Source organism: Hippocampus zosterae, chromosome 4, assembly GCF_025434085.1.
Source record: "Hippocampus zosterae strain Florida chromosome 4, ASM2543408v3, whole genome shotgun sequence".
Taxonomy (NCBI): Eukaryota; Metazoa; Chordata; class Actinopteri; order Syngnathiformes; family Syngnathidae; genus Hippocampus; species Hippocampus zosterae.
Window position 1 is genome coordinate 23609847 of NC_067454.1, and position 27852 is coordinate 23637698.

The 27852-nt window shown below is 48.1% G+C and overlaps 1 protein-coding gene across 4 annotated transcripts in view; it reads right to left on the reverse strand.

Annotated features, from left to right (window-relative positions):
* syt7b (synaptotagmin VIIb) overlaps nucleotides 1-26741 on the reverse strand; it is a 143069-nt gene extending 116328 nt beyond the window's left edge. The window contains exon 1 of one of the 4 annotated variants that reach the window (XM_052063130.1): nucleotides 26201-26741. In XM_052063130.1, the coding sequence (XP_051919090.1) occupies nucleotides 26201-26234 (34 nt within the window). In that variant the 5' untranslated portion in view covers nucleotides 26235-26741. The remainder of the gene's footprint in view (nucleotides 1-26200) is intronic. The other 3 variants (XM_052063134.1, XM_052063133.1, XM_052063131.1) reach the window with 3 other exon arrangements.
* Nucleotides 26742-27852: the final 1111 nt, after the last annotated feature.

Genomic DNA, 27852 nt, shown 5'->3' on the forward strand with positions numbered 1-27852 from the left:
GAAATTATGCTTGCTTTTGTGTAAGCTCGAACAACAGTACAAGCAGACACGTAAGCACAAGAATCCACAATCCGTTCACAAATGGTGGCGCTGCCTCCGAGTCTGAGTAAAGCTGTGTTTGCCATTACTCCCATGCAGTTCGCAACTTGACTTTGGCCGTTTCTGTCCTTTAGCAAGGCAACCAAACACAACAGTAAAAGCCAAATTCATGCGCCCAGTTGAGTGGTTGGTCCCTTCATTCTTTTGAGTGTGATTCACCGGGATGTCGAAAGTAAGCCGCACCTTGTCCGTGTTGATGATGTGGTTAGAGTGGTTGTGTTTGTCGGCAATCTTTTTGTTGTATTTCAAAATGCAAAATATGCTCGTCCCTCATGATTTGCCTTAGCCCAAGCGAATATGTCAGAATGTGGGGATTGTCAGCCAATCACAGGGCACCAAAAGACCACCAACCATACACACACACCTAGGGACAATTTAGAGTGTTCCATTAACTTGCCATGCATGTTTATGGAACGTGGGAGGAAACGGAGTACCCGGAGAAAATCCATGTGGGTACGGGAAGAGCAGACAAACTCCACACAGGAGGGTCGGATCTGGAATCAAACCGTCCACCTCTGCACTGTGAGGTTGACGTGCTAACCAGTTGACCAACATGCCACTGCAAGGGTTTTATTAAACAATAAAAATATTAACAAAGTGGTTGAATGTCGGGATGCAGATATTGAATATTCAGTATTCAAGCGATTGGTTTCCTTTTTTGTATAATCAACACATCTAATTACCAGAGGTGGGCATTCCGTCAGTTTTATATACATCCATCCATTACCCGATCTGCTTATCCTCATAAGGGTCAAGCTCACATCACACACACACACACATACGCCCACGACCCTGGTGAAGATAAAAGCAATTCGGATAATGGATTAATGGATGTGAATATATATATATATATATATATATATATATATATATATATATATATATATATATATATATATATATATATATATATATATATATATAAGCGGCTGGATAGCTCAGTTGGTATCCATCGGTTTGGCATACGGGAGACGGTGGTTCGAATCCCGCTTGGAGCAAAACAATGAGCACATAACACCATCCAGTGTGGGTCCTTGGGCAAGATCCTTCACGCTAATGCCTACCTCATACAATGATGAGAGACAATAAAACGAATGACATGCCGGCTCAGACGTCGCCCGGCCAAACAAGGTCTGCGTCAGGTGCTGGGGAACCAGAGCACCTTGATGAAAAATGGGCTACTGGAACAAAGCGGAGATGGGCGAGATGCGATAACATGGCTCTGTTGGAATGCTACTACTCAAGCAACCCTAGTCAGAGGGCTTACATGCAGAGAATGTGGGCGAAATGGTTACTTCGAAACCCACAGTCACGGTTGACCATGAAACAACTAATAGCTCAGTGTTCCAACATCCACAAACGGCAACTGCTGTCACAACTTGAGATTGATGATGTACAACGCAAGTTCCATGGTGAAGGGCCCCAGGCTGCAAGATCAGAGGAGGAGGTCATACAAGAGATTGGGAGGCAAGCCCCCACGAATGCAGATGATGAGATTGGGTGGCCAGCCCCAATGAATGAAATGCTGAGCAAGGCAGCAACTGACCTGAAAGCTAAGATCATGGCGAGAATGAAAGCTGGGCAACCTAGAAACCGATTACAACGGCTATGTGAAGTACCATCTGAAAGTCTCATAGAAAGTGTGAATGCAGCACTGAGGGCGATCCCTACCGTAACAATCACAGAAACCAATGAGCTGATATACGCTTCAGCATCAGTGATCCTGGAGACTCTGGGCTATAAGAGCGATACGTTAGCCACCATGGAAAAGACGGTTGGAGGCTAAGATCAAGGCGGCCAGGAAAGATGTGAGTCAATTGACGGAGGCCCAGAGAGGTGTGATGAAAAGGCCGATACCCGAGAGGTACATCTAGATGACCATACCTGAAGCACTCGAAACTGCCAAACGAAGGCTCCAAGCCTTGTCCAGTGGCCGAAAGCGGTACACGAAAGAGAATGAGGCCAGACGAATAAACAGGCTGTTCGCAACACAACCTGCGAAAGTGTACGCTCAGTGGCAGGGTCCTAACAACAGAGCTGACCCACCAAGACTGGAAACTGAAAGGTACTGGAAAGGCATATGGGAGAAGGAGGTTGCACATAACAGCAGTGCACAATGGCTAGTGACCCTGAGAGAGGAGCACAGCAACCTCCCTGAACAGAACCCAGTTACCATAACAGTGGCAGACATACAGGAAAGAGTCTCAGATATGAAGAACTGGACAGCACCAGGCCCGGACATAGTCCACACCTACTGGCTAAAGAAACTCACAACACTCCATGAGGGCCTAGCAGTACAAATGAATCAGCTGCTGAGGGTTGTGACTCACCCAGAATGGCTAACCGAAGTGCGAACGATCCTGATCATGAAGGATCCCTCAAAGGGTGCAGTCCCATCCAACTATCTGCCAATAATCTGTCTCTCCACAACATGGAAGCTCATGTCAGGCATCATTGCGGCTAAGATTAGTGGACACATGGATCAATACATGAGCGAAGCACAGAAGGGCATTGGTAGAGATACCAGAGGAGCCAAACATCAGCTGCTGGTTGACAGAACAGTCGCACAAGACTGCAGGTCCCGACGTACCAACCTGTGCACAGCTTGGATTGATTACAAGAAAGCCTATGACTCGATGCCACATACATGGATCACTGAATGCTTGGAGTTGTATAAGGTGAACAGGACCCTAAGAGCTTTCGTTGCGAACTCGATGAGGATGTGGAAAACCACACTTGAAGCAAATGGCAAGCCACTTACCCAAGTGTCCATCAAATGTGGCATATACCAAGGTGATGCACTCTCCCCACTGCTGTTCGGCATAGGACTGAACCCCCTAAGCCAAGTAATCACCAAGACAGGCTATGGATACCGCCTCAGAAATGGAGCTACAATCAGTCACCTCCTCTACATGGATGACATAAAGCTGTATGCTAAGAGCGAAAGGGACATAGATTCCCTAATCCACACAACCAGGATCTACAGCAGCGACATCGGTATGTCATTCGGGCTTGAGAAATGTAGTCGGATGGTGACTAAGAGAGGAAAGGTAGTCCGCACTGAAGATGTCTCACTCCCTGAAGGAACAATAGCAGACATTGAGGACAGCTACAAGTACCTTGGTATACCACAAGCCAATGGCAACCTCGAACTGGCAACAAGGAAAGCGGCTACGGCTAAATACCTCCAGCGAGTGAGGCAAGTCCTAAGAAGCCAGCTCAATGGCAAGAATAAGACCCGGGCAATAAACAGCTATGCCCTGCCAGTGATCAGATACCCTGCAGGAATAATAAGGTGGCCAAAGGAAGAGATTCAGACCACGGACGTTAAGACCCGAAAGCTCCTAACCATGCATGGAGGGTTCCATCCCAAATCCAGCACCCTGAGACTGTACGCAAGCCGAAAGGAAGGAGGCCGGGGACTAGTGAGTGTGAGAGCCACTGTCCAGGATGAAACATCCAAGCTCCATGAATACATCAAGCAGAAGGCTCCAACGGATGACGTACTCAGAGAATGTCTCAGACAATGGGGAACAGAAGATGAGGTGCTGGAAGAGGGACCATCATGGGAGGACAAGCCCCTACACAGGATGTACCACCGGACCATAACTGAAGTGGCTGATCTCAAGAAGTCCTATCAGTGGCTAGAGAGGGCTGGCCTGAAGGACAGCACAGAGGCACTCATCCTGGCTGCTCAGGAGCAGGCCTTGAGCACCAGAGCCATCGAGGCCCAGATATACCACACCAGACAAGACCCAAGGTGTAGGTTGTGCAAAGAGGCACCTGAGACGATCCAACACATAACTGCAGGGTGTAAGATGCTGGCAGGGAAAGCCTACATGGAACGCCATAACCAGGTGGCTGGCATAGTCTACCGAAACATCTGTGCGGAGTATGGACTGGAAACCCCAAGGTCAAAATGGGAAACACCTCCGAAGGTGGTGGAGAATGACAGAGCGAAGATCCTGTGGGACTTCCAGATCCAGACTGACAAGATGGGAATGGCGAACCAACCAGATATCGTGATCATAGATAAAGGGCAGAGGAAAGCCGTTGTAGTGGATGTAGCGGTCCCAAGTGATGGAAACATCAGGAAGAATACGTCATCAGGCGCCGACAGGTATGGCAGCCTCGGTCACACGCTCCCTAGTATTATCCCTGTTTTTGTCATTTTCATTTGTTTTTGGCGACCCTGAGCGGCTTACTTACACGAGGGAAAAGTTGCTGCGCATTGGGGATTCTACGCTCGGCCTTTTTCACCAGCACACGAAAATCCACAAGGTATTTCGGAGTTAATCGCGAGCGGAGCGGCTGCGCTGTACGGAGCATGGAAACGACGCCGGAGGAGGGGGAAGCGAGCCGGCGTGCTCGTCAAGCTCCGGCAGCGCGGATTTCGAACCCCGCTCCCATCGATCCATCTTGCTAATCTACGATCTCTGCCAAACAAGATGGATGAACTTCTTCTCCTCACAAAGACCAACAAAACATTTGCACGTTCTGCTGCGCTCTGCTTCACTGAAACCTGGCTCACATCCAGATCCCGCGCTACATCTACCCGGCTTCCGCCTTCTCCCGAGCCGACCGCGACACGGAGCTATCAGGGAAATCGAAAGGTGGTGGGATTTGCTTCTATATCAACGAAGAATGGTGCACTGATGTCACGAAGCTCGACGCACACTGCAGCCCGGACCTGGAGTCGCTGTCTTTAAACTGCAAGCCATTCTACTCGCCACGTGAGTTCACCTCCTTTTTACTAGTCGGTGTTTACATTGCGCCACAAGCTAACGCTAACACGGCGATACAAACGCTAGCCGAACAAGTAAACAAACTCGAACTAAAATACCCAGAGTCACCCCTGATCATTTTGGGCGATTTTAATAGAGCACATCTTAACTGCGAACTTCCCAGATATAAGCAGCACATAGACTGTTTCACCAGAGAAGGCAACATTCTAGATCACTGCTATACAACAATCAAAAATGCATACCGATTGGTCGCCCGTGCAGCATTGGGTCTTTCTGACCACAATTTAATCCACTTAATACCTACATACAGACAGAAACTCAAATGTGTTAAACCGGTTGTTAAGACTGTGAAAAAATGGACCGATGAAGCAAAGCTAGCTCTACAAGAATGCTTAGACTGCACTGATTGGGGCGTCTTTGAAACTTCAACGGGCACACTGGATGAATACACAGACACTGTAACATCATACATCAGTTTCTGTGAGGACATGTGTGTACCAACGAAGTCGTTCTGCTCCTTCAACAATAACAAGCCATGGTTTACTCCCAAACTCAGGCAACTAAGGAAAGAGAAAGAGGCCGCATTTAGAAGTGGAGATCGGGCACTGTACAAACATGCCCGAAACCAATTGACAAAGGAAATTAACATCGCAAAGAGAAGCTATGCAGAGAGGCTGAAAAACCAGTTCTCTGCTAACGACTCTTCATCTGTATGGAATGGCCTGAAAGCAATCACTAACTATAGAATGCCATCCCCCCCAAACAGTGAACAATAAGGGTCTTGCTAATGAACAAAACACGTTTTTCTGCCGATTTGAAAAGGACACCCCCATTTCCCACACACACCCACCTCTACCAGAAACCACTCTACCTACCCCCCCCCCCACCCTCTTTTTCTCCACTACAGATCCACGAACAGGACGTGAGACGGCTCTTCAAGCAGCAAAAGATCAAGAAAGCTCCGGGGCCCGACAAAGTGTCCCCCTCCTGCCTGAAAGTCTGCGCTGACCAGCTGGCTCCGGTCTTCACACAAATCTTCAACAGATCCCTGGAGCTGTGTGAGGTCCCATCCTGCTTCAAACAGTCTACCATCATCCCAGTTCCCAAGAAACGGGCAACATCGGAACTGAACGACTATAGGCCTGTCGCCCTGACGTCTGTGGTCATGAAGTCCTTTGAACGCCTTGTGCTGAACCACCTAAAGAACGTCACTGGACCCCTGCTGGACCCTCTCCAGTTTGCCTACCGGGCAAACAGGTCTGTGGAAGACGCAGTCAACATAGGTCTGCACTACATCCTCAAGCACCTCGACAGCACAGGGACCTACGCAAGGATTTTGTTTGTGGGTTTCAGCTCTGCGTTCAACACCATCATCCCGGAACTCCTCACCCACAAACTACTCCACCTTGGTGTGTCCCCTACGATCTGCCAGTGGATCCTCAGCTTCCTGACGGGACGGACACAACAGGTGAGACTGGGAGCAACAACATCATCAATACGCACTACCAGCACTGGAGCCCCACAGGGATGTGTCCTCTCGCCACTGCTCTTCTCTCTCTACACAAACGATTGCACCTCAACAGATCCAGCTGTCAAACTCATAAAGTTCGCAGACGACACCACGGTCATCGGTCTCATCAAAGACGGCGACGAGTCTGCGTACCGCCAACAAGTGGAGCGGCCGACACAACCTCGGGCTGAACACGCTCAAGACTGTAGAGATGATCGTGGACTTCAGGAAACATTCTTCTCCTCAGTTGCCCCTCACACTATCCAACTGCCCTGTGTCAACCGTCGAGACCTTCAAGTTCCTGGGAATCACAGTCTCGTTGGCACCGCCCTACCCACTCTTGAGGACTTGCACACTGCAAGAATCAAGACAAGGGCACGGAAAATCCTCCTGGATCCCCCGCACCCTGCCCACCACCTTTTTCAGCCACTCCCCTCAGGCAGACGCTACAGATCCATGCGCACCAAATCCAGTAGACACTTAAACAGCTTCTTCCCTCTAGCCATTAACTCCTTAAACAGTCACTGACATAGTCACTCTTCTTGCACCACAAAATGGTACTTCAAAACTACTGGTTACTCTAAAATGGTTCAATGATTTTGTGGTCAATAAAGATGATTCTGATTCTGATTCTGAGAAGGAACATGAGAAACTCGAGAAATACCAAGGACTCAGAGAGGAGCTGGAGAGAGCCTGGAAGGTAAAGGTGACAGTCGTGCCTGTGGTGGTCGGAGCACTCGGGGCAGTGACCCCCAAACTAGATGAGTGGTTGCAACAGATCCCGGGAACAACATCGGACATCTCAGTCCAGAAATGTGCAGTGCTGGGAACAGCAAGGATACTGCGCAGAACCCTCAAGCTTCCTGGCCTCTGGTAGAGGACCCGAGCTGAATGAGGGACGGACACCACCCGAGGGGTGAGATGAGAATTTTTTTTTTTTACAATGTTAACATTGGTTTATCTGAGATGGGGCCAAATAGCTTGATTTGGTCTCAACGTTGGATGACGAAAGAGCTATTTGTATTTGAGCGCTCTTGCCAAGCCATAAATTAAATTTCCTCAATCCATCTTTTCTTAGTCTTTGGATCACCTTGGTTTTGCCTGCCTCCTAAATCATATCACTGTTGCACTCTATCCCCTCCCCCTTTCTTCCTGCCCTCAGTATACTTGGCCTCTTTTCATCATCATAATTTCTGCATTTTAAAAGCGATGGTGCTGTTGCTCAATCAAGAAAAATAGAACAATCTATTTGAAATCAGAGGGAAGGAAAATGAATGGGGAATACATGCAAGTCACACTTGTGCGGTATAATGACTAGCTGACATTATTATAGAGATGGATGCAGATGTTGTCATGCCTCATTGCAAACAAAGATGTGTGCATGAGCAAGCATCCTCATTTGTGTGATGGGACCCTCCATTAGGCTAACCTGTAAACAAACAGGCGCCGTCATATTTCTCCATTTCAATTCCCCAGAGAGAAGACACTCTAGATGGCCGATAACCAAAACATCATAATAGCAATCACCAGCGGTCGTGTGCTGGCTGAGGCAGACTTGCGATTGTAGATGATATAATTTCTTCATATTGTTGGGAGTTTTCCAAACTTTGAAAAAAAACACTCTTTGTTCATATTTTCATCGAGCACGATATTGTTGTTTCACTCTGCTTATTGCCAACACTCAAGAGATCCACTGAATCCACAGAAAAACTCCTGTCTTACAATCCGGGCCAAAATGGGCCAGCCAGTAAGAGCTATATTTCAGGAGTGAGTGAAATACAGATGAATGAAAGGGAGCTATATAGTATTTTGTTCAATCGTTGTAGGCGACAGCCAACCGGTGTTAGGAACATATTAACTCACTCGCAGACGGAGCACAAGCAGGCTCAAGTTAGAAAAAAATAAAATAGTGCTGTCTTGCGCACACATATACAAACGACTATTCACAACCACACTCAAAGCTAGGGACAATTTAAAATGTTACATTAACCTGCTATGCATGTTTTGGGAATGTGGGAGGAAATTAGAGAACTTCGAAAAAAAACACATGTTGGCATGAGGGGAACATGAAAATTCCACATAAGAGTGGTAAGACTGCTATACAGACAATCCGTAAATCTGCAAAGTTGTTTTTAGTAAACGTTTCATGACATGCTCTGCAGTGTGAACATAGCCATGGTAATAGAGGTTATTTTGAGACATGATGGTCTTATTAAGAAGTGGCTTACGTCACTAAATATCCACTGAAAGACCAGGTCCAAAGCACATCGCCCATTACGCTTTAATAGATATTTTTGGATTATTTTATTATTAGCGGTTTCTGATTTTATTCAAACTGAAGCGAATGATTGCTTTTTTGAGCAGATTTTTACTAATTCCAAAGGAGGATATTTTATGTTAACAATTATTTGGATGTGCACAAATATTTATTTACAATTACTTCTTTCTATTTATTTTTGTTATATAATTTTGTCTCCAAATAATTCTAACTCCAAATGCAGTTCCAGACCTTGAGAGCACAAAAATGTGTTTTCGATAAAATATATCTATAGGGATGGACCCCTCCGTGAGTCGTCACCTTACCGCGGTGGAGGGGTTTGTGTGTCCCAATGATCCTAGAAGCTAAGTTGTCTGGGGCTTAATGCCCCTGGCAGGGTCACCCATGGCAAACAGGTTCTAGGTGAGGGGCCAGACAAAGCACGGCTCAAAGACCCCTTATGATGAGCAAAATATATGGACCAAGGTTTCCCTTGCCCGGACGCGGGTCACCGGGGCACCCCCTCTGGAGCCAGGCCTGGAGGTGGGGCTCGTTGGCAAGCGCCTGGTGGCCGGGCCTACACCCATGGGGCCCGGCCGGGCACAGCCCGAAGAGGCAACGTGGGTCCCCCTTCCCATGGGCTCACCACCCATGAGAGGGGCCAAAGGGGTCGGGTGCAATGTGAGCTGGGCGGCAGCCAAAGGCGGGGACCCTGGCGGTCCGATCCTCGGCTGCAGAAGCTAGCTCTTGGGACATGGAATGTCACCTCTCTGGCAGGGAAGGAGCCCGAGCTGGTGTGTGAGGCAGAGAATTTCCGACTGGATATAGTCGGACTTGCCTCCACACACAGCCTGGGTTCTGGTACCAGTTCTCTCGAGAGGGGTTGGACTCTCTGCCACTCTGGAGTTGCTCACGGTGAGAGGCGCAGAGCAGGTGTGGGCATACTCATTGCCCCCCGGCTCAGTGCCTGTACATTGGGGTTCACACCGGTAGACGAGAGGGTTGCCTCCCTCCGCCTGCGGGTGGGGGGACGGTTCCTGACTGTTGTTTGTGCATATGCACCAAACAGCAGCTCAGCATACCCACCCTTTTTGGAGTCCCTGGAGGGTTTGCTGGAGAGTACTCCTGCTGGGGACTCCCTTGTTCTGCTGGGGGACTTCAATGCTCACGTGGGCAATGACAGTGAGACCTGGAGGGGCGTGATTGGGAGGAACGGCCCCCCCGATCTGAACCCGAGTGGTGTTTTGTTATTGGACTTCTGTGCTCGTCACGGATTGTCCATAACGAACACCTTGTTCAAACATAAGGGTGTCCATATGTGCACTTGGCACCAGGATACCCTAGGCCGCAGTTCGATGATCGACTTTGTAGTTGTATTTGCGGCCGCATGTTCTGGACACTCGGGTGAAGAGAGGGGCGGAGCTGTCAACTGATCACCACCTGGTGGTGAGTAGGCTCCGATGGTGGGGGAAGATGCCGGTCCGTCCTGGCAGACCCAAACGTATAGTGAGGGTTTGTTGGGAGCGTCTGGCGGAATCCCCTGTCAGAAGGAGTTTCAACTCCCACCTCCGACAGAGCTTTTCCCATGTTCCGGGGGAGGCGGGGGACATTGAGCCCGAGTGGACCGTGTTCCGTGCCTCTATTGTTGAGGCGGCCAATCTGAGTTGTGGCCGTAAGGTGGTTGGTGCCTGTCGTGGCGGCAACCCTCGTACTCGCTGGTGGACACCAGCAGTAAGGGATGCCGTCAAGCTGAAGAAGGAGTCCTATCAAGCCTTTATGGCCTGTGGTACCCCAGAGGCAGCTGACAGGTATCGATTGGCCAAGCGGGCCGCGACTTCGGTGGTCGCCGAGGCAAAAACCCGAGCGTGGGAAGAGTTCGGTGAGGCCATGGAAGCCGACTTCCGGACGGCTTCGAGGAAATTCTGGTCCACCATCCGACGTCTCAGGAGGGGGAAGCAGTGCACCACTAACACTGTGTACAGTGGGGATGGGGCGCTGCTGACTTCGACTCGGGACGTTGTGAACTGGTGGGCAGAGTACTTCGAAGACCTCCTCAACTCCACCAACACGCCTTCCTTGGAGGAAGCAGAGCCCGGGGACTCTGAGGTGGGCTCTCCTATCTCTGTGGTTGAAGTCACCGATGTTGTTAAAAAGCTCCTCGGTGGCAAGGCCCCAGGGGTGGATGAGATCCGCCCGGAGTTCCTCAAGGCTCTGGATGTTGTGGGGCTGTCCTGGTTGACACGCCTCTGCAACATCGCGTGGACAACAGGGAGAGTGCCTCTGGATTGGCAGACCGGGGTGGTAGTCCCTCTTTTTAAAAAGGGGGACCGGAGGGTGTGTTCCAACTACAGAGGGATCACACTCCTCAGCCTCCCTGGTAAGGTCTATTCAGGGGTGCTGGAGAGGAGGGTCCGTCAGGAAGTCGAGCCTCAGATTGAGGAGGAGCAGTGTGGTTTTCGTCCCGGCCGTGGAACAGTGGACCAGCTCTACACCCTTAGCAGGGTCCTTGAGGGTATGTGGGAATTCGCCCAACCAGTCTACATGTGTTTTGTGGACTTGGAGAAGGCGTTTGACCGTGTCCCTCGGGGAGTTGTGTGGGGGGTGCTTCATGGGTATGGGGTACCGAACCCCCTGATACGGGCTGTTCGGTCACTATACCACCGATGTCAGAGTTTGGTTCGCATTGCCGGCAGTAAGTCGGAATCGTTTCCAGTGGAGGTAGGACTCCGCCAAGGCTGCCCTTTGTCGCCGATTCTGTTCATAACCTTTATGGACAGAATTTCTAGGCGCAGCCGAAGCGTTGAGGGGGTCCGTTTTGGGGGCCTCAGTATTTCATCCCTGCTTTTTGCAGATGATGTGGTGCTGTTGGCTCCTTCAAACGGGGCTCTCCAACTCTCACTGGAGCGTTTCGCAGCCGAGTGTGAAGCGGTTGGGATGAAAATCAGCACCTCCAAATCTGAAACCATGGTCCTCAGTCGGAAAAGGGTGGAGTGCCCACTCCGGGTCGGGGAGGAGATCTTACCCCAAGTGGAGGAGTTCAAGTATCTTGGGGTCTTGTTCACGAGTGGGGGTAGGAGGGAGCGGGAGATCGACAGGCGGATCGGTGCAGCGTCTGCTGTGATGCGGACGTTGTATCGGTCTGTCGTGGTGAAGAAGGAGCTGAGCCAAAAGGCGAAGCTCTCAATTTACCGGTCGATCTACGTCCCAACCCTCACCTATGGTCACGAGCTATGGGTCGTGACCGAAAGAACGAGATCCCGGATACAAGCGGCTGAAATGAGTTTTCTCCGCAGGGTGTCCGGGCTCTCCCTTAGAGATAAGGTGAGAAGCTCAGTCATCCGGGAGGGGCTCAGAGTCGAGCCGCTTCTCCTCCACATCGAGAGGAGCCAGATGAGGTGGCTTGGGCATCTGATTCGGATGCCTCCTGAGCGCCTCCCCGGTGAGGTGTTCCGGTCATGTCCCACCGGGAGAAGACCCAGAGGAAGACCCAGGACACGCTGGAGAGACTATGTCACCCAGCTGGCCTGGGAACGACTCGGGATCCCCCGGGGAGAGCTGGAAGAAGTAGCTAGGGAGAGGGAAGTCTGGGCTTCCCTGCTAAAGCTGTTGCCCCCGCGACCCGGCCCCGGATAAGCGGTAGATGATGGATGGATGGATGGATGGATCTATAGCTACCCAGCAAGATATAGATCGATCGACTGACTGACCGACCCATCGATCAATCCAAAGATACATTTGTATGAAAATGTAAGGAATAGAAGTAAAAAGGAGGACAAAAATGAAACCGTGCAGTAAAGTATAGATGACGAAAATTTTAATTTAAATAAATAATTGTACGTTGTTATTTGACACCTCTGTTGAGCTGCACTATTTAGTCATATTTCAGATGCACTGTCGTAGCACTCCAGAAAGATATAGTGGCTCTAAGGTGGAGGCAGAATGAGGTCTAGTGAGAAACATAACAGATAAAACTGTCAAAATAAATAAATGAATAAATAAGCAAATAAAGAAGTATGAGTGCAAATGAAAAAGGTGACAGTGACAGCAAGGCAATGTCTTGCACTCCCTATGAGAAGTGCAGGGCTGCTTTCGAATGTGTTTGTAGTTTGTATCTGCCTTGTCTGTATTGGCAGGAAGATCCTGTCTACGTGTAGCTCTGCCTCACCATCTGTTCCTGGCTAGACTGCTGATATCTATTCTTATAACGTCCTATCTAGAGTCCCCGCTTCTCGTATATGGACTTCATTGTACCTTTTATCATCTAGCCAGCCAAACAGCATCTAGCCACTTAACATCCCCACTTTGAGGAAACATATTTTTGTAACCTGTTCAATAATGTGGGGCGAAGCCAAGTGGCCCTCTTCCTTTCAATGTGACACTACACACAGCCTCTCCAACCTCACCTGGGGGTGGGGGGGCTGGGGGGATGTTACAAATAGCCTCACTCTGAGAGCGCTTTTCTGACAAGACCATTGTTGGACAAAACATCCATTCATCCATCTATGCTGTAGTACATAGAGTTACAGGTGAGGTGAACCCCATCCAAGCGGTTGTTGGACAAGGGCGAGGTGAACCTTGGACAGGTCACCAGCGAATCGCAGGACTGGACAAAATATCTGTCCTCACAATTCTACCAATTAAGCTAATGTACCTACTCAACATTGGGGAAACTAACAATAAGTTAATTGATGATTTATCATTATTAAATACATGGGAGAACCCCTCTCTGAATACCGTATTTTCACGACCATAAGGCACACTGCTAAGTTTTAAATTTACTCCAAAATGGACGGGGCGCCTAATAATGCGGTGTGTGTGTGCATCGAGTTCCAAAATCTATGATTGTTGTTGTGTGACTTTGATGAGTGAATGTGTCGACACACTCATTATACAGAGGAATACGGAATATGAAGACTTTGAGGGATTTGTGGATAAGGATTAATCAAATAAGAATGTGAATACAGTAATCCCTCGTTTATTATAAGTCTGCAAACGGTCCGCGAGAAGCTGCAAAACAACAGCAAGTCACATATAGCAACATATACAGTACTGCACTCTATGTATATGTAAAAAAAGAATAATATATTTTTTTAAATGTTGCGATGCACTGAACCCGCGATAAACGAACCGTGAAGTAGCGAGGGATCACTGTACATTGTTAAATGCTTCAATAAAGTACAACCAAACTCATTTTTGCTCTTGCTGCCTTTTTAAAAGACAAACGCAAGCGTGCATGCATGCAACTGTATTTTTTAAGCTAACATACATTTTACTATGCCTGCGTCCAATAATAAAGTTCGCCTTATGTACGTGTTGAATACAGAAATAGCACCCGTAACCGTACATCTTTTCATACCGTACACCATATGGTAGTGAAAATATGGTAATTTGAACGTCTTTTTGGGGGGTATTTGTGAATGTCGCTCAACTTGGTGTAGTTGATGTCACGTTTTACACCACAAAATACTTCAAAGTCTATTAAAAGCACCAAGTGATGAATTCCATGTTCCCTGAATTTCTTCACACTCCAAGTAAATCCTAAATTCGACACATTTGACAGATTCTTAACTACCAATGAATCTTGATTCCGTTTAATGCCTATGACCACTACCATTTGGCCAAAAAAAAAAGAGCACCACTGATTTCGTTGTTGTTGTTTCAGACTGTCAGCAATTTCAATAGTCCTTTGTTTTACACTAAAAGGCGCACTGGATTATGAGGCGCACCTTCAATGAATGGCCGATTTTGTAATTTTTTTCATATACTGGACGCACCTCATTATAAGACATAATCTACAATGCATCCACGAGATGGAGCTACACTCAAGGAAATGCCAACAAAACAATCAGATGTCGGTAAAACTTTTTTAAGAAAGCAGTGACACAGTTCACTTAACCAACAGCAAGTTCTATCATTGACTTGTTAACGTTGAACTCTCTTGCCGCTGCTCTTGTTAAGGTATTTATTCCTTACTGTGATTTTATTCAGCCCCTCTCAGTTGTTGGTTCTGACCAAACACTTAAAACAAAAAATGTAGTGTTAAGCTTACATCCTGTTCCCCCTTGAGTGATTAACAGCCCCCACGTGTCTTCTTTCGCACCCCCATCTCTGCAAGGTCCCTGAAGGCTGTCAAGTCTCCCTAAGGAGGAACTCGTATCTCGAGATTTATGCACAGCGGGGGAAGTCTGGACTTTGTCATCATGCCAAGATCGAATTGCATCAACCTTTCTTTGTTTCCGGGATTTGCATGGAGGCGTAACTCCCTGCCTCTCATTATCATTTTGTCTCTGTATAATCTCATGACTGTGTTTTTTCAACACTTCCTGACTGAAATCTGGAAACCCCAGGACCCCAAATCGATTCGTAAACTGCAGAAAAATAAAATAAACCCTTCGAAGGTACTGTTCAACCACTCCAGCCTGTATTTGGATAACCAACATCCTCACCGTCAGAAATTCAACGAACACGCGGGGGAAGAGAAAGGCCGCTCACTCCCCCCAACACTCTATTTCCGTGTTCAACTGTATAACCGTCACTTTGAGTTTGAACTCTGCGTTGTAAGCATGTCTCTAGCAAGGAGCCATTTTGGGATAAACATATTACCGTGATGACCATACACACCGGATTTTAAGGTGCATTGTGAGCTTTTAGAAAATGGAAAGCTTTTAGGTGCGCCTTTTAGTGCCGAAAATACGGTATATGTTATGAGACAGATTTCATTCATAATGGTTCGACAGGCCACTGAAGAAAATTCTGAACTGCAAATCACACTCACACATTAACGGAATGGTAAACATTAAATTCAGAATGGATACACTGCTCTATACTGATAATGAAAATATACTCTACTAATTGATTGAAAATATAAACTACATGCAGTATTGGAACGAAAACCAGCTGCCCCATTTGAGACATGAACATAACACCAGGCACTTAAGGCTCTAGTTTTGTGTCCAGTTCAAGTCTAGCCAAGGCGTGGTCTAAATCTGTGCAGATCAAGTTTTGGCATTTTCAAAGAAAACACGCCGCTTGGCACAGTTAAAAATGGGCTTTTTGCACTGTTGTGAGTATCAAAATGACTTCACTTGTTGCCAATCGAAGTGGCTCCTCTTACTCCCTTCAAAAAATCAGTATGTAAGAGGCGCACCGTACTTGACATGGCGCAAGGAGAAACTGACAAGTCAAAGTGCGTTAAAAAGAAACTGCAAGCAGACCTCCACGGGCAGATGATGTAAAATCGGACAGGGAGATCACTTATCTGTAAAGAGGGCACATGGTTCATGACTGTGACTGCGGGTTGTGTGTTCAACATCGTCCTTCCGGTCACGTTAACTCTTATTTATGTTGTTACCTGCTGTCTTGGCAGCTGCGTCACGATTGCACACACTTAGCGATGTGGATAATCTTGATTTTAGTCCCCTGCAGTGTGGTGTTCATCATGCACATCAATTACACTTCAATGAGGAAGAAAGACTTTGGTTTATCGCTCTTGTGAAAGCACGTTTCAGTTAAATTGAGCAAGAAAAAAATCATCAAAAAATATCACAAAATATTTTATTTCAGGTCATATAGCGATAGCAATGATTATACAATCACTTATTTTCAAGAGCTATTTCCTATATAACAGAATTTCTTGCTTGTAATTGGCAAATTACAGGATTTCTGGCACACCTTTCTAGTTTTAAGACCTCTGAAAGGGGCTAGCTTTATGAGAGAGTTTTAAGAAGTCAAGACCAGTAAATTTTGATTACCCAATTGGTAGATTAATTTTTATCTTAAAATAAAACATATCTGACCAATTTTGAAGAAATGTTGCTTATTTCCGGTCGAGAATTTTGTTGCAGGTCCGCAGGGCACATGTCAAGGCAAATACCGTCGTCATGCCAGAAAACCCATCATGGTAAAGAGGGCTCTGCCTGAATCCCAAACAAGCCAATCGAGCCTTTAGTGCAGCTGCATAGAGCCCTTGGTCTACTTTTCTGCAGAATGTTCCCATTTTCAAACATTCAGTCGTAGAAATAAAGGGCAACCTGCTTGTAGTTGTATCCTTTCTTGCCTTTGTCTCATCATCACTGTCTCTGCGCGGTGTCTGGAGACCAGTGTTGCTTCAATGAGTTCACAAATTAAAAGGCAGAGTGTGTGTCTCCTTCCCCCTCTTGCCTCTTCTTCAAAAGCACTTACTTTCAGGAGCTGTTACAAAGTTCTTCTCTCAAAATCGAGAGTCTGCCTCTCTTCTTCTCTCTGCCTCAGTCTCCAGTTGTCTATTTCTGTCCACCAGCTCCCAATATTTGTCAGTACCACTTTCATCCCACACTCTAAGTGGGCTACTTCCTTGATGCACATCCAGATTATGAAACCTTCTCATCTCTGGCACTGTGTTATTGTTTGGGTTTTTTGTGACCACTTATCAATAATTGCAAAGCAAAAAGTCCAACCAGACACGCTGCCAAATGGGGTCAAGTGAGAGGAGGCATAACAAAGACAAGAGACAATCATGCAGGTTCTGTCTTGAGCACGACGGTGCCTTTATTAACAGAGTTACACAAGAGGTATTTCCATAGAATTCCATTTGCACTGTATCTAGTGATGCCATGTGTCCACATATGCAATCTGACGCCAATCAGTATTCAAATTTGGAGTTGATACGCTCTCAATTCAAATGGTTGCAATATTAATCCTTCCCTTCTTGTCATCACCTCAAAATGATGAGCCACAGATGGGGGACATTTCAAAAGGCAACCAATAATAACGTAACGTGGGGTATTTTTTACTCATTTTGGAGGAGTTAAATAGTCTTTTATCCAGTATTACAAAGGGGGGTTGAGTTTACTCTGTCTCTATGTGCCTGTCCTATGACTAATCTGTCCAGGGCGTACTCCTTATACAGTATAATGAAATGGTGTGTACCACGTGATTGGTGTACACCTTTTTATTGATTCTATTCTTTTAATGGCAAATACATCCATCCATCCATTTTCCATTAGGCGGGGGACACCCTTAACCGGTTGCCAGCCAATCGCAGGGCACACGGACACGAAGACGAACACGCGCACACACTCACACCTAGGGACAATTTGAAGTGTCCAATCAGCCTGTCATGCATTTTTTTGGAATGTGGAAGGAAACCGGAGTACCCAGAGAAAATCCACACAGGCACGGGGAGAACATGCAGTGGATCACCGGGCCCCCGATAGAAAGTACCGTATTTTCACGACTATAAGGCGCCATTAAAAGTCTTAAATTTTCTCCAAAATGGACAGGACGCCTTATGGTGCGGAGCGTCCTTTATATGCGCTGAGTTCCAAAATCTGACTGACAGCCGACACGCTGTTTATATTGAGAAAAGGCGGAAGTGACTGTGGCCAGGCATGCGGGAAAGAAGTCAGCCAATCAGGGAAGCGTGGGCGTGTATATATACATATATGGAGAGGGAGAGAGAGAGAGAGAGGGAGAGAGAGGACAGGCAAGCTAGTCCGCCAATGGTGAAGGGTGGGCGTGTAAGTGGACGCCTCAAGCCAGTACCAACACTTGTATAGAGTGTGGCAATGTGCATTGTTGCAAAACAACTCCGGTTTTGGTTTCTAGGAACCCCTGAAAATAAATTCGACAAAAAGACACGCCTACGAAGCTCAGTTCAAACTTAAAGCCACCGGTTATGCTTTTGGCATGCGTGCCCATCTCACAGCAGCGGTGAAATGACAAGTCAAGCAAATGAACTCTGAGCTTGCCGTTATTCCCGGAGGCTTGACTAAAGAACTCCAACCGCTGGACATTGGCATCAACCGGGCGTTCAAAGTAAAGTTGCAAACGGCATGGGAACAATGGATGATCGGTGGCAAACACAACTTTACAAAGAGTCAGAGGCAGCGCTTGGCGAGTTACGCCACAATACGCAACAACGAGACGGAACGAGGCGTTTTTGATTGATTACGGTACTTGCACAATTGTTCAATTCTTTCTACACACTCACGCGCTGACACCATGTTTCGCTCTGTTCTTTACTTTCAAATGTGGGAAAGCTTCACACGAGAGAAATGTTGACTTTGCTGTTACTACTTCTTTCCGCTCGGCAATGCGTAGCAACTCACACTAGCATGTGATGCATTCAATGACAACTGAGATGTGCAGTCCTCTGCTTCTGATACAGAGGATGAGGACTTTGATGAATTTCTGGGTGATGATTGATCGAAAAACGTGAGAACATTGCGCATGCATGCTGTATGTTTAAGCTGGCGTATGTTTTACCACTGTAAAACTGCGACCATTAGTACGGTGCGTCCTGTGTATGTGTAAAATACAGAAATGTCACCCATTAATGAGACTGCGGCCATTAGTACGATGCGTCGAATAGTCGTGAAAATACGGTACATACAAAGATAATTATTTGGGCTTCATCATTGAACAGCCTAGATTTTGGTGACTACAAATGGCAGTCTGTCTACATGTCAGCCCTGTGATTGACTCGTGATCAGCCTGGTGTGGAAGTTAGCTAGACGCAGGTCTCCACGACCGTGCACAATATAAGCAGTGTTGGTAAAACATGGATGACTTCTACACCAGTAAAAGTCAAGCTGCTGATGGGAAGCAATGTTTTTTGAGCATGCATCATGGGTGGGTCAAGAATGGGTTGTGATTATATCCCTACATCTCTTAACATGATTGTGCTTTTCGTTTCAACCATTTCACACCAATACGTTACATACAATCTTCATCTTTTGCTCTGTTGAAGAAAATGGATTGCACTTGCCCTCTTGCGCGATGTTCCCAACATTTCTCTTTGCTAGCACCAGCATATTTACAGCCACTCTGCCACGTCCCACTGCTTCAAAGAAGGTAAGCTGTGCTGCTTTATCAATTTTGTTTGCCCTTTTTGAGTTTCAAGACTAAGGCGTGCAGCTTGCATAAGCGGATCATTTTGATCTTGCGTGCTTGATTGTGTTCTCATTCGAATACATACTCATTATCCAGTGAGCAGACTAATGGCTTTTTCGACCCAAGGGGTACATTGAGGTCTGTTTTTAATGCGCGTTGTTATTGCAATACAAATATGAATAAGAAATGAAATGCTCCCTCTCTGCCTTTATTTTTGTTCATGTGTTGTAAATAAGGAGGGTGGTAGTAAAATTGCACTTCTTTCACACAGATAAGATGACACGTAAAAAGATGGTAATGACCATTCTCTTCATTTTATTTTCAACAAATGGACAGGCAATGTCTGAAGCTGAGAAAGAATTTTTTTGGGGGTTAATCCTAAATTCGGATGTTACTTTTCATACACCTCAGAGTGCCATTGTCTTTTTTATAGCCTCCATCTTTGCTGACTTTTCTACTCTGGCCATGATTTTGATGTGATGTTTTTCATCATATTGCTCTTCTGTTGTAAAATGCACACCTAACAGCAGAACAAAATGGTATTTCATCTCACATACCTTACATCTATAAATCTCAGGGTCTTGCCCGATAATGCTGTGGCTCAGGGTCATAGCGACCCCCCCCCCCCCCCACCCCTCCATATCGTTAATTAATACACTGGGTCACCATTGACGACCCGCGGAGGAGGGGGCGGAGTGGGAGACGGAGCCAAGGGACTGGATGCCACCGGTTTGAGCAGGGAGACGTGGAACACGGGGTGAACCTTCATGGTGGCCAGCAGCCGGAGCTTGACCATGACGGGGGTGATGATGGATTCGACCACGAACGGTCCGGTGAATCGGGGCCCCAGTTTTGCGGATGTGCCGGCCAGGCGAAGGTCCTTTGTTGCCAGCCACACCTCCTGTCCCACCACGTAGGTAGGTGCCGGGCGACGACGACGGTCCACGATCTGCCGGTTCCGGGTCGCCGTGCGGGACAATGCAGCTCGGGCCTCCTTCCACACGCGGTGGGCCCGCTTGAGGTGATGCTGCACAGACGGGACCTCCACCTGTCCCTCCTGGGACGGAAACAGCAGTGGTTGATACCCGTAGGCCGACATGAAGGGGGACCTACCAGTGGCTGAAGAGACGAGGGTGTTGTGCGCATACTCCACCCAAGGTAAGTGGTCGACCCAGGAGGAGGGACGGTGGAGACACACACAGCGGAGGGCCGCCCCCAGATCCTAGTTGGCACGTTTGGCTTGTCCGTTAGACTGTGGGTGATATCCCGAGGTCAGACTGGCCGTGGCCCAGAGGGACCGGCAGAACCGCTTCCATACACGGGACACGAACTGGGGCCCCGGTCCGATACAATGTTCAATGGGATGCCATGGAGACGGAAAACGTGTTTGATGAGGAGGTCGGCGGTCTCCAACAACAACGGCAACTTGGACAGAGGAACAAAATGGGCGGCCTTAGAGAACCGGTCCACGATAGTGAGAACGACGGACCGCCCACAGAATGGAGGAAGGCCCGTGAAAGTCCAGGGCGATGTGGGACCAGGGTCGCGGAGGAATGGGTAGAGGCTGGAGCAATCCCGCCGGAGGCCGACGTGAGGTCTTTCCGCAGGCGCAGGAGGAGCAGGCATTGATGTAGTCCACCACATCCCTCCGGAGCTCCGGCCACCAGAACCGCTGAGTGATGAGATGCACAGTCCGGTTCACCCCAGGATGACAAGCCACCTTGGACCCGTGGCCCCACTGCAACACCTCCGAACGCAGCGGTGGGGGCACAAACAGCTTCCCCGCGGGACATTCCGCCGGGACTCGGATACCATCCTGAGCTTCTTGTTTCCACTGCTCGATCTCCCATCTCAGCGCCCCCACGATGCACTGGGCTGGGAGAATGGTCTCCAGCGTCCGGTCCCTATCCACAGGGTCGTGGAGACGGGAATGGGCGTCAGGCTTGGTGTTCTGGGACCCTGGAGAGTATGTGAGGACGAAGTTGAACTGGGTCAATAATAGGGCCCTCCGGGCCTGACGGGAGTTGAGTCTTTTGGCGGAGCGGAGATATTCCAGGTTTTTGTGGTCTGTGTAGACAGTGAATGGCTCCTTAGCCCCCTAGAGCCAGTGGCGCCATTCTTGCAAGGTGGCGACTACAGCCAGCAGTTCGCGATTGCCCACGTCATAGTTTGACTCGGCAGCACTGAGTCGACGAGAGAAAAAGGCGCAGGGGTGCAGCTTCTGGTTGACCGGGGAACGCTGGGACAGCACCGCCCCCACCCCCGAATCCGAGGCGTCCACTTCTACGACGAAAGGGAAGTCAGGGTTAGGATGTTGCAACACTGGAGGATTAGTGAATGCTGCTTTTAAGCTTGCGAACGCCGAGTCCGAAGCCGAGTCCCATTTAAATGGGACTTTAGTGGACGTCAGTCGGGTCAACGGGAGTGCCTTTTGGCTGTAGCCGCGAATGAATCGCCTATAGAAATTGGCAAACCCCAAAAAGCGCTGTAACTCCTTCCGGTTGGATGGAGTAGGCCAGTTCGTCACCGCCTGCGTCTTGTTGGGGTGTGCTCTCAGCTTGCCCTGCTCAATAATAAACCCCAGAAAAGAGATGACGGGTACATGAAATTCACATTTCTCTGCCTTGACGAAGAGCCTATTCTCCAATAAACGCTGTAAGACCAGTCTGACGTGTTGCTTATGTTCTTGTAACGACCGGGAGAAAATTAAAATATCGTCAAGATAGACGAAACAGAAGATGTTCAGCATATCCCTTAACACATCATTGATCAAACTTTGGAATACAGCGGGAGCATTAGTCAGACCGAAAGGCATGACTAAATACTCGAAATGACCCAGCGGGGTCTTAAAAGCAGTCTTCCATTCGTCTCCTTCCCGAATGCGGACCAAATGGTAAGCACTGCGTAAATCTAACTTAGAAAATATAGTGGCTGATTGCAACGGAGCGAAGGCGGACTCCAACAACGGCAACGGATACTTGTTTTTTATCGTGATGTCCTTCAGCCCACGATAATCTACACACGGTCGCAGCGACTTGTCCTTCTTTCCCCACAAAGAAGAATCCCGCACCTAACGGTGATCGCGACGGTCTAATTAGACCTGCAGTGAGCGAGCTGTTTATGTACTCTGTTAGTGCTTCTCGTTCTGGTTGAGACACCTGATATAGCCGCGAATTCGGCAATGGAGCGCCCACCTGCAGGTCTATGGCGCAGTCGTAGGGAGGGTGCGGGGGTAACGAGCGTGCGCGGTCCTTGCTGAATACCTGTCGTAGGTCATGATAGCAATTAGGCACTCAGTCAAGGCAGATTGTTTCAGGGGAGTCGTCGCCGGCACGTTTGCGCTCCCCTACGGCTGACCGTAAACAACGCTCGTAACAGTACCGGCTCCAACTCTCAATTGCCGGGCGGTCCCAGGAAATAACGGGGTTATGAGTCTTGAGCCAGGGCAAACCGAGAATAACCAGAGTGGCTCGAGACCGCATTAAATAAAACCGTCAATGCTCGACATGGTTTCCGGCTATTTGGAGTTTTAGTGGTTCTGTTCTTTGTGTTACAACCGCCAGGAGGCGCCCATCAAGATCATAAACCCGCTTCCTCTCGGCCAACTCCTCGATAAAACAACCTAAGTCAGAGGCGAGATCGGTATCAATAAAACAATCATCAGCCCCCGAGTCTATCAGGGCCCTAACCCGTCGCGACCGGGACCACCCATAGATCTCCCCTTCGAGTTCCAGTCTCTTGGGGTGCCCCGGCCGGGTGTCGACTCGCCGAGGCTCGGGAGGCTCTGTGCGGGGTCATGACTCACAGAACTCGGTGAACGAGGATGGTGGAGGTTCCGGACTGCCGGGGGCAGCATGAGGTCTTTGTTGACCGCTGTCAGACCGAGCCCGATCGTTGAACCGGCACCTTCTCCACTCCGATCCAGAGCTTTCGCCACCCAGCTGCATCGGCTCCTCCTCGATGGCAACATTCCGGAATCGGGGGTGATCTCCGGGTCCTGCTGCTCGAAGCGTCCCACGGTCTTCCCCGTGGTACGTGGCATGCCGGGACGGGAACCGATCACCTCCCCGCTCCCGGTTTCTCTCTCTCAGGCGGTTGTCCAACAGTAGGGAGAGCTTGATTAACTCCTCCAGGTCGGAGCTGTGGTCGCGGGTCGCCAGTTCATCCTTGAGCTGGGTGTTTAATCCGCGACGAAACAGTCCACACAGCACTCGGTCATCGTAGCCACTCTGGGCGGCCAAAATCCGGAACTCGATCGAGTCGTCCGCCACCGATCGCCTCCCATGGTGGAGTTCGAGTAACCGGCCCTCCGCCTCTCTGCCCCGCACGGGATGGTGGAACACCCGGCGAAACGCCGTTACGAAGTCGTGAAACGAAGACCGGAGGCTCGGCTTCGCGTCGCTCGTCGCCATAGCCCATGACGCCGCCGGACCTGTCAACAAGCTCATTATATATGCCACCTTCGCGGCGTCATTAGCATAGACGGAAGGTTGTTGGTCGAAGATGAGCGAGCACTGGTGGAGAAAGTACCCACACTGCCCGTGCTCACCCCCGTAACGTGGGGGGGTGTGGAAGCGACGGCTCTCTCGTCATTGTGGGGAATGATGCGGGTGCCTCAGTGGTGGTAGGACGAACTGTTCTCCGTTCCTCCAACTGTACCAAACGGGGTTCGAATTCATCGAACCGATGAGCCAGCATGGAAACCGCGCCGCGGAGTTCCGTAATGGCTTGGCCCTGCTGACTCATCTGTCGCTCTTGTCGGGACAGAGCGGACAAAATCTTTTCTACGTCTGCGGGATCCATGATGGCACGAGTATTCTGTCGCGCCCAAATAAAGCATGTGTAACTAGTCACCAATGGGTGACAGGTGTGTAGGTGGCAAGCAGGAAGCCTGCCCCCTGCTGGCAAACACGGGACATGACAACGATGAGCTTTGGTAAATATAAGTGAAATACATGATCAGGCATCCAAGCTATGATGATCTAATGAAAGACCTGGCAGCATCTTCTTTAAAACCACTTGGATACGTTGATAAAAAAAAAAAATTAAATGAAATGAAAAGACCCATTGACTTTTAACTCCAATTCATTGGGAGATGAAAATACGTCCACTCGCTGAGTAATGGGAGAAGATTATGAATGCTGGTTAAAACTATACTAAATATATTTAGACTTTATGGAACAAGATTGGATTTGAGTTTTTGTTATTTACATGCATCACACGTTAATTAGTCCTTAAATACAGAGAGAAATTTGAAATATGGCTGTCATTCATCACAACTGTTCGACAATTAAAGCGCAGGTGTGAAATATTTGTCAGGAAATCAAGCCACTCTTTTGATTTACGTATATACTGAGAAAGTTGCGTTGCTTCTAATGGGGATATTTCAAGTGCAATTAACTGCCAGTTTAGCTATATGGAGTTTTATTAATCAGTCTTTCTATCATTAGTGTGTCAGGGTTCACTACATGGCAAAGTTGTCATCAAACAAGATATTAGCGCTCCTAAACCTTGGCAGCTTACTAAAAAAGGAGCAATCCCTTGCCAGAATCATCATATCATAATTAGCAAGATGCTCAGATGTGAAAAGAGTGGTGTTTATGCTTATATAGCAACAAATGGACTACTTGAAAGGCGCTTATAAATAAAATGTATTATTATATTATTATTACTGTTTTTTTTTTTCATTTATAGTTAGCGCACGCACACACACACACACACACACACACACACACACACACACGCACATCATGCACACGCACACACACGCACACACACACACAGGCGTTTGGCGAATAATTACAGTCAGTCAGACAATGATATTTCCTGAGTTTGTCATGATGTTTTTACTTCAAAAGTGCCCTTGTTCCAAATTAATGAGTACTCACACAAATTGGCATCGATGTGTGGATTGAGTGTAAATTTATTCTAGAAATATGCCTTTTTTTTTACACCAAACCCTTAAGTGCTCTGGGGACACACACTCTGACCTAAATATGCCTTAGCCCGACTGCAAGTCCATAAGATACTGATTGAGAATGTGTTTATGTTCAGCACCAACTGTATGTGCATTTTAAATCAAAGGTGCTTGGTCTTTTTTCTTAAGACAACAATGAGCAGCGGGTGTTAGTGACCTTAACACTTCCATATCGTTTAAATCCCAGGAGGATGCACAGCAATCTATTTACTCTGTGATAACAAATCCGAATGGGAAGGTTTGTCTCACTCAACACCATAATTGTTCCATGATAGACCCACATCCTTCCAGCGAGACACACACACACACACACACGCACGCACACACACAACAACATCATCACAGACGCACACACTTGGGAGACACACAAACATGCAGACAGCTCATTAATATGACCGAGTGGTTGACCTTGTGATGTTTTGCTCAGGCCACCTCTGGTGGACGGCACATTGAGCACAACAAGTGCTCCAGTGGCCGCCTCACTGACTTGACACCTCGGGTGTGTTGCAACATCCCATCTGACTGCGATGCACGTTTCGTGAGTGTGTTTTGGGGGGCGGGGGCAGACGAGCAATAGGAGATGGCAGTTGGCAGCTTGTTGCAATGACCCCGCAGCATCACCGCCTGACATAAACGTGACACACTCAAGGGCATCCGCTAACCAACGCAAGACCTCTGAACTATCTAAAATGGAAACTAAAATTCTTGACGAGAAATGTAGAAATAAATATCTTACTCACCACTGCTGTTACCTTCTTCTCTGTTGAGATGCATGACTCTTCTTAGTGTGTAATCATTGAGGCGGATTCTCGCAGCTAAATTGAGCTCTTCGCCCCAAAAGAGTGTCTAAGCTAAACTCTCATTCCAGTTTTCGTTGTGTTGTTGTCCTTTTTATTGTCTCGCTCGGTTGGCACGCACGGACGCGCCTGCACTTGTGCGTCCTCCTCCCCTTGCTGAGCCGGAGCAGGTAGTCTAGGTGATGTGGGGTGTCTGCGTGTATTTTTGGCTCTCTCACTTTCCCTTTCCCCCTCCGTCTCTCTTTTCCCAGCTCCGAGTGGCTCTCGGGGATGATTCCGGGGGGTTGAGGGGAGGATCCGACAGACAGACGGGCGGGCGAGATGACGTGAAGAAAGTCGGGAGGAGGTCGAGGCTGAGGCGACGGGATCCGCGCGCCTGCATATGTTGCTCATTTCATCTGCTTTGCTCCCCATCGCCGCATTCTCATACGTGATCGCACGCGACAAAAAAAAACAACAACAACACGATAGACCAAAAATACAAAATCATTTATATCCATGCAGCTTTTGTTGGACAAGCTGCGAGCTATTCAGCGCTCAGAATGTTGATTCCATAAAACGTGTTGCTTCATTATAAAGAAAAAGAGAATGTCTTCCGGGTGCTATAATCTAATCGTGGATTTTTGCGAGACAAGACGAAGAAGACGCCAGAATCATTGACTTTCTACCTGTAGTCGGCAATTTCTATTCTCTTCATTAATAAATTACTTTTATAAAACAAGTGCCTTCACAAAGGTTTGAATAATTGTGGTAAGGTGGCAAAGTGTGCGCGCAGAATGTTTTTTTACGCACAAAAACAACGCGTTCTGACACGCGCGGTTTAAGTTCTCCGCTTGGCTCAGAAGAAAACCATCGCGTTACACAAACGTGTTAGTCTCGCGAGCAATTCGCCGTGCTCTCTTTACACTCTTCATGTAAATGACAGCCAATATAGGCCTGTCCTGTCGATGTTATAGCACATCAACTCACCGTTCACGTCCACGACGAGTGTATGTCTTGACGCAGCTTATCGGCGGCCTCTAGTGTCCAATTCAACACAGCGATCGACAGTCACCCAGTATCAACGTTCTATCATGCAGCAACGTCATAGCAATTGCACTGCCGTGATTCTAATGTTTGTTATTATTCTAGTTGCGCAACAGACCCGCACCGCCGACCGTCTGGAGCGTATTGCATCACCAAATATTGAATGAGTTTCCTGGGACGCATTGCCAGGAGTTTTACTGCAGACACATTCACTTGCTGCTTGTTTGCGAGTCTCACTGCCTTTATTTTTTTGCTTTCACTCTGTGATGTTCTTTTCTGTTGAGATCATGCCACTTGACTTAGTCGATGGATAATGTAAAATTGGTCTTACTTGTGTTGGGTTGTTTTTGTACTTATGTGTCATTAGTTATGGGCGGCCCGGTAGTCCAGTGGTTAGCACGTCGGCTTCACAGTGCAGAGGTACCGGGTTCGATTCCAGCTACGGCCTCCCTGTGTGGAGTTTGCATGTTCTCCCCGGGCCTGTGTGGGTTTTCTCCGGGTGCTCCGGTTTCCTCCCACATTCCAAAAACATGCGTGCATGCTCATTGAACACTCTGAATTGTCCCTAG